At 44.6% G+C, this 12,033-nt stretch overlaps 1 protein-coding gene across 2 annotated transcripts in view; it reads right to left on the reverse strand.

Moving 5' to 3' along the window:
* Nucleotides 1–1,136: 1,136 nt before the first annotated feature.
* Nucleotides 1,137–12,033, reverse strand: part of ADCY4 (adenylate cyclase 4) — a 261,919-nt gene continuing 251,022 nt past the window's right edge. For both annotated transcript variants that reach the window (XM_086923621.1, XM_086923620.1), the window contains exons 25-26: nt 4,645–4,769; nt 1,137–3,648 (exon numbers count right to left, since the gene is read on the reverse strand). In XM_086923621.1, coding sequence (XP_086779747.1) covers nt 3,496–3,648; nt 4,645–4,769 — 278 coding nt within the window. In that variant the 3' untranslated portion in view covers nt 1,137–3,495. The remainder of the gene's footprint in view (nt 3,649–4,644; nt 4,770–12,033) is intronic.

The raw sequence follows: 12,033 nt of genomic DNA on the forward strand, positions 1-12,033 counted from the left end.
AAATACCTGAAATTAATGGAGAAAAGTAATGGGATGTGCCACATGTTTAAGTGCATTAATTGGAATGGGAGACTCGCCAAAAAAGAAAATTACTAGATCCTTACTCTTTGCCTGCTGCTATCTGTAAACTGTTTGCTTAAGAAGACTACTAAAGAACAGGGTGGCCCCAGGGTGAGCGAACAGGGCAGTCACCCAGGGCACTAGGCACAAGGGGGCATTGGGCGGAGCTGCAGAGACTATAGTGTCTCTAGGAACTTCTGCTTCAATGCAGGCGGTTGTCCTTCTTGCAATTATCATTCTTTTCTCACACCCAGAACTTACATTAAGTATTTCCTTTTGGGAAGGAGATGTGGCCTAAAGACTAGAGCTGCCGATTTTGTAGCTGGAGAGCCAGGATTGGGGGTCCGCCTCAGCTCAACATTCCATGATTCTGGGCAAATCACTCATTCTCCCTGTGCTAAAAAACTTGTTAAGTAAACTGATGCTCAGGTAAGGCGCTCTATGGCGTTGGACCAAGTTTTTGAGACATAAAACTGCAACAAATAAAATTTTAAAAATTATGCTGTAAAAGTCAGAAAAAAAAGTAGTGGGTGTTTGAGCAGCATTTGGGAGTGCAGTATAGGGACAGCAGTAGTTAAAAAAACATTTAATCCATGTACTGGTTAAAATCAATTCAGTGAATTTTTTTTTAGGGAAATAAAGAGCATGGTGTCCAGAACACTTTTTTATGTGATTTGTACACCTACTATCGTCAGCTGAACCATCAACTGCCTTAAATTTCACAAAGAGTAGTTGGACAAACACACGGATAAGGTGCTTGAGAGAGGTTGCACTTTGGTTGGTAGAGGGGCGTCAGGTTATATATTGCATGGGGCGCCATTGGTCCAAAGCCCGCCTTGCCTCTTTGTTCACTGCTAATGGGTATGAGTGTAGCTGGCACTTTCCCCTTTGACATTTGAAGTCTGGGTCATTTGCAGACTCCATGGTGGTGCATGTGTAGAGATGCTCCTGGCAGAACACTGAGCGAGGAAAAAGTTGAGGATGTGCATTAAGTTTTCAACCTTACGGAATAAACCAGCAAACCCAAGAAGGGGAAGAAATTACAAGACAGACCCAAGAACCAAATGGGAGACAAATTTGGTTCCATATTTTTTTTTTATTATATAAATATCGTTCAATAACGCCTCTGCCTCCCACATCTCCTCGCTTTATTTCTAAAGTACGCTTGAGGATACAGGCACACAGGTTCTTTATACAGCAGGGATAGCAACACTGGCCGCAGCCAATATTTTGCAAATACAAAAAAAGCTTTACAAATACAATGATTCAGAGGCAAATGTTCACAAATCTTTGACTTTTTAGGAAACGTCTTTTTATGGAATTTTCAGGGAAGGCTGCATCTTAAAGATGGGCGCCATATTGCATGGAGGTAAGATCCATGTTCTCTCACAATCTGTTTCTCAAACTATGGGTGCATTTATCAGGACCAGCGATGGGCTGAGATTAGGTGTTGTTGGCATAAGCCCCCTCTTGAGCAGTGGAGAGGATTCAGCAACCACATGCTTGAGAGCACTTTGGGTGCATGGACAAACTTTCCCGAATTACTGGTCAGGTCACACCCATTCTCTGTTGTCCTGAAGAATGCTAAAATGTCGCTGCACTTGACCCAAACAATATCAAAGTGCTATTGTACATCAACCATTTCTGGCAGATTTAAGCAACAAATGCATTTGTTTCAAATGTGTGCTTGATGGATGACTGGCCACTCACAGAGGCGTCCCCCAACACAGGCTGATGAGTGTGACAGACAGCCGGCCAACCAATGGTAAGAAAAATGTACTTCCTGGAAGATCAAGGAGGTGGACTATTGTTGCTAGTGTTCTCTATCTCATTTGTTCATGCTAGAACATTTTCTTCATGCGCCAAGTTACACTTATTGCTGGTAGATGTGGGTTGCATGTAGTGATTTTGTCATAAGCAGGGGTCACAGTGATATATTTTAGGAATATTTAATGCGGTCACCATTTTATGGTGCCATATGGGGAAAACAAGCATTGGGAAGGAGGTTTGCCAATTCAGGAGACACCATCATAAATAGGAAACTTTGGCTCCTGGGATGCAAAGGTGATAACAAAGTCTGGAATGTATCTCCAGGCAGACATAAGGTAGAGGAAGAAACGGTATAATCGAGACACATGGCTTCGATTGCCTCTATTTTCAGTGCTTTTGCCTGTAACCGCTTTCCCACAATCTGATATAAAACACTTATTTTTTCCAGTCGTTTTAACATGCTATTGCATTTGCCAAACAAAATATTAGGAAGTAGTCAGTTTTTCAAGATCTGGATTCTCCTCTGAATAAAAAATACACAAGTTATCAGTGATATTTCGGATTCCACTCAGTTCAAGTTGTCCATGTTGCGCTCCTCGCATAGACTCATGTCACAGTTTACAAATGAGTTGTGTTGATAGAGTATCCTACAAACAAGGTCATGTTGCGTATGTTACAGTCTATCCAGGAGCTGAGGTTGGTCTACACAAGTCAATGCTGCACTCCACACATGAAGTGACTGATGCTGTTATGTGCTTGAGATGATGCCTTCGGCGTCGCAGAATGAGCATGAGCGACTGTTGCAATCTACACATGAGATGATGTTGTAATGAGTCGTGGGCTGCAAGAGGTAATGACATCAATGTTGCCTCTGCTTTGATGTTGATTTCTTCATTCAGCTAAAGGAGTGAGAGAGATGCTAATGTATTCACCTGTGGTGTTGGGCATTTTTGTTGTTTATTCTCCTTTGCACATTCAGAGTTTGAGAGTCAGTTACAGCCCACTTTTTTCTGCACTCACTTCCCGGTGTTTGTGTGCAGCCTGCAGGAGTTGACGTGTGATAGCCTCTGAGAAACTTTCATTTTTGTAGCAGATAACAGCATACATCGCTGACACAACCCTTCATCCTACAGAGAATATACAAGGTGGTGTCCCACTGTGTTGGGAAAGTACTATTGGCCGTGACCTTCACATCACCACTGTGGGATTTGGTCCTGGAAGCTCAACACTTGAGATGATCTGTACCAAATGGCAGCTTCACTAGCAAGTTCCTGGTTCATCTTGTGCTGCACAGAATTCAGCAGTAATGTTCTGAACAAGTAAAGTTTATTTGGGCCATGCTGGGTCAGCTAAGCAATCTCTAAGGATACACACAAGTCCACATGCTCTGAGGTCCATGTTGGAAACATGAAAGTGGGAAGGAGAACTGGCATCTCCTCCCACTGGGGCAGTGATCGCTGGTGTGTAGACGCCAAGATCTCAGTAGCACTCGAAGAATAGTGCGTGGCTATATCCGGAGTCTATAATGGGCCACAATGTTCCTATTTGGGTGACCCAGGACCCGGTGGCTCAGATTCATGGGGTAGGCCCATGTAGGTGACCAAGCTGCCATCACTTCAGGTAATGGAGGTGTCTAACCATGGCCTCTTCTTGTTCAACCAAGAATTAGTTGAGGACATTTCCTTGCGAGGTGGAGCGGGCAAGGTCGGTGGAAACAAAGTAGGTGCTCAGCTGCCCTTTGCCCTTCACCTTGATGACCCCTCGACTATGGCAGGTGTAGCCCAGTTTCTGGAGGACTTTGGCAGTTTCCTCTGTGACCTGGGGAGAGACAGATCGAAAGATCATTATCCAGCACTATCGAGTGTCAGGGATCAGACAAAGAACACATTTATTTCAACAGGTAACACAGCAACACAGAATGTCATGAGAGGCTGGACCACAAGGCCCCTGACCTTGCTCCATTCCCCTGCTTACTTCTGACTCAGAGAAAGCAGGAGCAACGCTGGAAACACTTCAGACATGACCTCCAGCTCTATACTTACTCTGCTGGAAAACTAAATGAATGCCCAACTCATTCATCTCAGCTGAAGGGCACAGTTTGCGAGCTCTAAAAGTCTCTCCTACTAAAACATACAGCCTTTTGTGCTGTGTATTCCCTTTGTAATGAGTATATGTATGTTTTTGTCTATCTGTCTATCTGTCTATCTGTCTATCTATCTATCTATCTATCTATCTATCTATCTATCTATCTATCTATCTATCTATCTATCTATCTATCTATCTATCTATCTATCTATCTATCTATCTATCTCTCTATCTCTCTATCTATCTATCTCTCTATCTGTCTGTCTGTCTGTCTGTCTGTCTGTCTGTCTGTCTGTCTGTCTGTCTGTCGAGTATTTACACATATACTTTCTTCAGCTTCTGCTTCTAGGTCTTCATGTTGCTGCCTTTTTTCCAAACAATCTGATCTGCCTTTAACTGTCTGAGGAACAAGGAACAAGTAAATTCTTCAGCTAAAGTTCACTACACTAGAAACAAACCTCTAGATGAGGCTTTCAGATTACGCCCCTACAACTGGAATCAACGCGCTGGTTGACACCCCCAGAAAAGGAAGTAATACTCAGATGAAGTCCCCAAAATGGGATATCGAAGTTCAGATGCGGTGCCATCAGAAAAGTACGCAGAGCTAATACAATGGCCCTTACTCTATTACAACTCTCCATACGCAATGAAACATTATTCCTGCTGGCTCTTGCCAAAGACTTATCAAAACATTTGTCAATTTTGAGGTTAGCAGAACATTGGGCTCACCTGAACCTTCCCCAGCACTCCAGTGCTATCCATCCGGCTTGCCACGTTCACTGTGTTGCCCCAGATATCATACTGTGGCTTCTGCGCCCCGATGACTCCAGCAACCACAGGCCCATGGTTAATACCTTGGAGGAGGAGAGAGATATGAGAAACACTTAGGCACAGAGGAGAGGTGGAAAACGGAGAGTAAGCAATAAGCAAGATGCAAAAGATATCGGGGCTTATTTACAAGCCCCTTGCGCCACTTTTGCGTCACTTTTTCCATGTTAAAAGTGACGCAAAAGTGGCACAAGGGGCTTGTAAATCTGCCCCATCACATCTAACAAATGGTGTAAAATGGATAATAGACAGGCTAGCAGCATGGGACAACTAATAACCTGCCTGGTGGTCAGTAGACCAGCATCTTTATAAACATGACTAAAGTTATGGTTTTAGTGGTCACTACCTTTGAGCAACCAATTGCATTTTTTGAGTAACACTGGCCACGAAATACAACTAAAATGTAAGATCTCCAAACTAAGACCACGGTGGAGGGTAGATAGGTTCAAACATATCAACTGTATCCACACAGCCTTATGAGTTATTAAGAAATAAAAAGAGCCCCAGAGAAAGGTGTCAGCAGAGCAGTGCAGAATTGGATGAGGGGCCAACCAGCTCTTTTGTTCCCGTCCACACAAAATGTGTGAATATTCTGACTGGGCTGTTTGCAAGGGATGGAATACAAACTGGAACCACCTTTTACATTATCTGTAGTCATTCAAACTATTTTGTTTATAGTTGTTCATAATGACTGCAAATTAATTTGAAACGTAGATTGCAAACAGGTTGAATGTTCATACACAGGGATGATAGCATGAACGTTAGCATGGGGAAATATTTTACATTTTGCAAAATGAAGAGAGCACTGCTTGGCACAAGACAACTTGCAGCCCGCACAGGAGCAGGGCCAGAAGTTTGTAACTTATCAGAACTCATCGAAGGACAGATCGTACAAGCTGAGATTCAGTCATTGTTTGGCATCCAAACTGTAACGCTTCATACTTTTAATTTCAACTTGCCGCTTGGCAGATGTGCCACTCTCAGGAGGGCAGGATTGGCGGCGCTGCTTCTTGTGGATTAGGCCCTGGTCCAACCAGAGGGGTCTCACTGCCATTTCACAGGACAATCCGATATGTAAAACAGCCCTTCTGGGAACCCTCATTTGCTACAACGCTCCCCTTTTTTGAGCGAAAAGCCGAAGAAGTCTTGATAATTGACTCTGTGCTCCTGTGAGTGTTTAGAATAGAAGGTAAATGCCCTCTCCTGCCCCCCCTAGCCTGGTTACTTGTTTCACCTCTTCGGAATGAGGGTCTGGGGCTAATACGTGGGCAAGAATATTGCCCGTGATAACTGGAAATGAGAACTCACTTTCGTAGAAAGAGAGCATGTAATCATAAAATAAGCTCGTCGGATAGAATTAAGGTATAGGAAGCTGTAACCGATAGAACACGGATCTCCTTTATTCCAAGCAGATGTTTCGTTACTGGCTCAAGGTCAGAAGTGGCAAAGGAGATAAACAGAGGGGTCCAAACGGAGCCCACAACAAAAATGTTTATATTTGATGATGGCTTCCAGATCCAGGGGCATCAGTGTCACATTTCAAGCATCATTACTTGTGGCATTCATGTACGTTTTTCACAAGATAGAACCTAACCAGCTTAATCTCACATTGATGCAATACCTTGAGATCTGCAGCTCCAGCAGATATCAGACAGCAGGAGGTACTTTGGAAAAGAGAGCCAGCTCAGGGCAGATTTGTAACCGAAATCCAGCAGCCTCCAGCCATGTCAATAGTGAGGCACCCACGAGCAAGGATGGAGCGCACTGCGTAACTACAGAAGAATGAAGGTCTAAACAGGCCCCCCCTCTGTGTACACCACTCAGCTCATTTCTTTACAGTGCACTAAATATATGGGTTTAAGGGAAGGGTGTCTAGCTGCTACCAGAACCTCCATCATGTTATCAGGCATAGAGAAATGCCTCAACATCTGCCTCGCAATCTCCAGGCAAAGACTAGGATAAACGACTACTTTCTGTCCGGTTAGCAGCTCCTCTCCGCATGAAATCCTCTAAAGAGGGAAAACACTTTGCAGAAAGTCTGGAAACAATATGATCTGACCCATTCGTGGATGATCAAATGTCTTCTCGTTTTATCGATCTCTTTGAAATGCTCTAGCATGGGGGAGATCCTTGTTGCAGGCAGTGCTTGAAATGCAAAAAATAGAAGTGCAGGTACTCTGTACCAGAGGAGCTGCTTGTTTCTGAGGATTGCAGGTACTCTCCAATTAAAAGAATTACGTCACTCTTGAGAAGTGCAGGTACTCTCCCTCTCAAAATAAAAAAGTTCCGGTGCTCAGTACGGCCCATTTAAAGCACTGGTTGCAGGTATAAGTTGCTGTTTAGACTGAATACATCTCTCTGTGATTGGTGTGGTGAATTCAAGAGACCAAGAAAGGTTGCACTTACGGCTTCACCCGGTCCTCATTTAGGGTGCCGCACTTGATGAGGCTCTCTGCCATCCTGTAATAATGCAGCTTCCATTTGTGGTGATTGAGCTGGACCACACAGGTTGAATACCCACTAAACAGAATGTCAACACTGAAGCTTATTTGTCCACATCCATAGCTTATAGCCCCACAATGCATGAGTATGGAAGCTACACCTTGCTGCTATCATCATACACTGCTATCATACTGGCCATCAGAAGTTGAATATGATGGACCTGCACTGAGAGGAGGTGGGCAGCCAGACAGCAACTTTTCAAAGTAGTCACCAAATTATCTGGTTCTGCATCAACAGCTGCTCACACACCCTCGCAGTCATTGTGCGACTCTTTAGCTAACTACTTTTTTGAAAAAATAAACAGCATTTATTCTAAGTTTGCATCCAAGACTAACTCCATAGACATGCCTCCCATTGAAGAACCCCATGACCACACTTTACCACAATTTCACGACATAACTCCAGTCCAGATTATCAATACAATGTCCTCTGTGATATCAGGCTCAGCCAATGACCCTTGCCCACCTGCTGCGCGTAATCAATTCTCTGAAGAAGTGGCACCAACCTTGGCCAATATTTTTAATGCCATGTTCTCCTCAGGTATCTACCCACCTCCTGGAAGAAAACCATCTGGAAACCGTTATAAAAAATATCTAGTTTGGACCCGGAAAACACTAATAACTATAGGTAAGCATGGGCGGAAAATCCGTTTCGCTCGCGGATTTTGTGGATTTTCGGTAAATTCGCAATCCGCGAGATTCGCGAATCTCCCGCAAAATCCGCAAATCCGCGAGCAGCGGATTTTGCTCGCACTGTTCGCGTGAGTTCGCGGCTTCCCAGTACAACTTCGCGCCCCGCGAATAAGCGCAAAATTGCAGAAATACGATCTTAGCAAAACTGAAACTACTTACCAGGTTCAAAAGTTCAGGCTCATCATTAGTAGCCATTTCCTGTAGTGCTTCCTGAGGGGCCCCTCCAGAGTTCAGTTGCCAGTTGCAACTATTATGTGACCCTGCTCTGAACCTCAGAATAGTTACACATATGCCACAAAGGTCCTGAATTACAGCTAAGGGAGACAAGCAGGAGCCAGGCTGGAAGTTCAAATCCATTAATCAGCCCCTAATTCATTATTGTCAGTTGGGGCAGGGCAGGTGTTGTAACTAATTTTGCAACAATGAAAGCACTTAGCAAGTGCAAAAGATCACTAATCAGGAAGCACTAAGGAAGCAGGTGCCAGCTAAAAAAATATTCTGTGACACATTAATCAGCCCCAAATTAATTCAGGTCACTTGAGGCAGGGAAGGTGTGCTTGCGTTGCCACAATAATGTACACTGACTGGACAACCAGAGAGTGCTGTGATGAAACAGAGGGTGGCATGGGTGGGCCAGAGGGTGGCATGAGTAGTCAGAGAGTGGCAGTGGTGACAGAGAGTGGCAGTGATGAAGAAGAGTGTCCCAAACAGGCTGGACACGTAGAAACAACAAGTTCGCGAAACTTGCGACCCGACAGGTAAGTTCGCGTTTTGCGAAATTGTACAAAACCCTCGCGAACTGGCAGAAACCCGCGCGAACACAAAAAAAAAATCCGCAAATTCGCGAGAATTCGCGGATTTTGCGGATTGCGAGTTCGCAAATCCGCAAAATTCGCGAACGCGAGATTCGCAAAATTCGCCCATGCTTAACTATAGGCCCATAGCTAGCCTGCCATTCCCGGCCAAAATCGTTGAGAGGATAATGAATACTCAACTCTCCAAATTTATAGAAGAACATCATCTTCTAGATGACACCCAATTTGGCTTCTGCAGAGGGCATGGAACCGAAACTGCGCTTATTAAAGCGACAGAAGACATTAGAATCATTTTGGACCAGGGCGGAACTGCAGTCCTCATCTTGTTAGACCTCTCAGCCGCTTTTGACACGGTCGATCATTGCATCCTGATCGACCGTGTCACTAAAATGGGCATTCAGCTTAAGGCACGAGACCTGCTATCTTCTTTTCTCACCCCTCGCACCCAGTTGGTACGTTTGGGCACTTACCACCCTGCCCAACTGGCCCTCCAGTGCGGGGTACCACAAGGCTCATCGCTGAGTCCGACGCTTTTTAACATCTATGTGTCGGACTTAGCGAGAGTCATTAAATTACACGGGATGGGCCTTACATCTTATGCCGACGATACCCAACTGGTACTGGCAATTAACAACAACAATGATAAGGTGGCAGCTGAATTCCAAGAAGGCATGCTGGCAATCAGTATTGCCTGCAATTGCCTCAAGTTGAACTCTGACAAAACAGAGGTCATGACAATTGCCAATCTGGCCCCCGCCTGGCCTCAGTCATGGTGGCCTCCTACCCAGGGCCCTCCCCCGATCTCGGTTACTAAGGTCAGGAATCTGGGCGTCATATTTGCTGACAGATTGACCTTTGTACATCATGCCAACTCAGTGGTATCAGCTTCCTTTTACAAACTACGAATGATAAAAAAAATCCTGCTATTCCTCCCTTTGAACACCGGTAAAACCCTGGCCAGTACTCTTGTACTATCCTCTATAGACTACTGTAACAGACTATTTGTGAATGCACAAAACAAAGTCACGCAAAAGCTACAATCTGTCCAGAACGCCACGGCCAGAATGCTATCTAGAACTCCTAAGTTCAAGCCAATCTCTCACATCCTTAGACAGCACCATTGGCTCTCGGTGAAAAATCGCATCAAATTTAAGGCTCTGTGCATTGCTTTTAAGGCCACACTCGATTTTGGGCCTCAATTTCTAATAAAGGAGCTTACCATGTATACTCCCAATAGAGCTCTTCGCTCTGCCACAGCACATTTGATCAAGGTCCCTCGTGTCAAGACTGCCACATGGAGCGATAAACAATTCATCATCTCCACTGCAAAGCTTTGGAACTCACTTCCTCTGCACATCAGATCAAGCCAAACTTTGTTAACATTTCGAAAAATGTCCAAAACCTGGTTCTTCAATCAATAACTCACCTTGCTAGCATATGCCATTGTCTGTAGCGCCGGGACACCCCTGGGGTATTTGAGCGCTTTACAAATCTCAAAAATAAATAAATAAATAAACCAGATGACACCACCCTTGAAGATATTTATATGCACAAAAAAAATTTCAGGTGATCCTCCTGCCTAGGCAGGAATCAACAGTCACAACTGTATGTTCTGGCCAATATGATCAGAAGGCTTGTGCAAAACAGTGCTTCAGTGAAGTTTTATAAAAAAAAAAGAGGGGGGTGGAGGGAGAGGGGTCTCTGACGGAGGCTTGTCTTCTTAACTTTAGATAACTTTAGAGAACTTGAATTTTTAAAAATGCATGGATAAGTTCACACTGGTGAAACACACTTGAAAACAAGTGAGGCCACTATGGCTGAGGCCCCCTGCCCCCGCTCCATTTGCATACATTAATGGGCCGGCCCAACGAGAGAAAGGGAGTGACACCTCTCGCCGTTGGTAAGAGGGAGGTAATGGATGCCCATCCTATCCAGAAATGCGACTCATTCACTCACTGGGCCGCTGGCGGCATCTGAACCCCACAGACACTGCCCAAATCGACCCCCAGGCTGCTCAAAACAGCAGCCCACAGCTGGAATTCAGATACCAGCCCCTCAGCCATTGCCCGAGTGCCCGCCGCACCATCAGTCCCTGCACCCAGTGCCACTACGCTGGGTGCATTAATGATACTTACACCCCTCGTTACAAATAATGTCTTTGAAGAGGTTCTGTATATCCATCAAAGAAGATTGTTGCATATCGTACAGAAAATCAATGGAGCTGTCTGCTAAACGGGTTTTGATTTGAGAAACCATGGAAGAGATGTAATTATGAATCTCGCATGAGGAGCAAGGAAGAAACAAAAGGCCACCAGCCCCAGAAGTAGTGAGAGGTTTTCATTTGAGTGACCCCATGGAGCCATGCTTTTGATGCTTGTAATTCCCTCCGGTGAAAATGCTTTGGTCAGCGGCATATTACTATTGTATGACCTGCACTGTTTCCCAGGCCTATAACATGGGCAAGGCTATCAAAATGACACAAGCAGCTCATCCCCAGCGTTGTGGTCTTAAGTGATCTGACCCCTAACCCGTAACAAGTATTCTACAAGCTAGGAACAGAAAGACTCCGCTAAGCTCACATGTGATATTCATAAGTAGGCCAATGAGACTTCTGACCTCCCTACCAGTGCTCCAACCACAAGTGTGTATACATTTGATTCACAATATTACTGTTTAACTCTAATCAGATGTGCTAAAGGTTTCTATACGCAGGTACTACAGGCCTGCTTAGGTAGTCCAATTAACCCTGTCAACTACTGCAGGCAAGACAATGGGTAGAGCTACATTTGCCCCAGTAAAAGATGGCACTTCAACGCCGGTGGAAAAAAAAATATATGGTATTGCTCACTAAAAAGTCGGCACTGATATGCTGGGGCCTTCAATCCAGGATCCATTTTTCTTATTGTAAAAATTTTGCCCGTTTAAATGCAAGACTAGCGATCCACGGTGCAAGTACTAGAGTCCCCTCCTCTGGTAAACTACATAATGAAGATGATTTTGCAACTACATGGTGCGGAGTATTTACTACTCCTCATTGAAAGGATGTGCAACTACAAAGTGAAGAAAATGAGTGGTTTCGCCAGTGCCACTCCGACGAGAAAGACCACTCTATGCCAATTCTGACACCACTTGGGGTGGGTAGCAGGTCTGTCTTTTTTGTTAAAGTGAAATTGTCCCTTCTGCTATTATGGGTGAATAGGAACTATTTTCCTATGGCTGTAAAGAATCATGGGGCATATTATCAAGCATGGCTTTAAAATAATCGCCGCTTTAACAGCAGA

Source organism: Lissotriton vulgaris, chromosome 5 (assembly GCF_964263255.1).
Source record: "Lissotriton vulgaris chromosome 5, aLisVul1.2, whole genome shotgun sequence".
In the NCBI taxonomy this organism is placed as follows: domain Eukaryota; kingdom Metazoa; phylum Chordata; class Amphibia; order Caudata; family Salamandridae; genus Lissotriton; species Lissotriton vulgaris.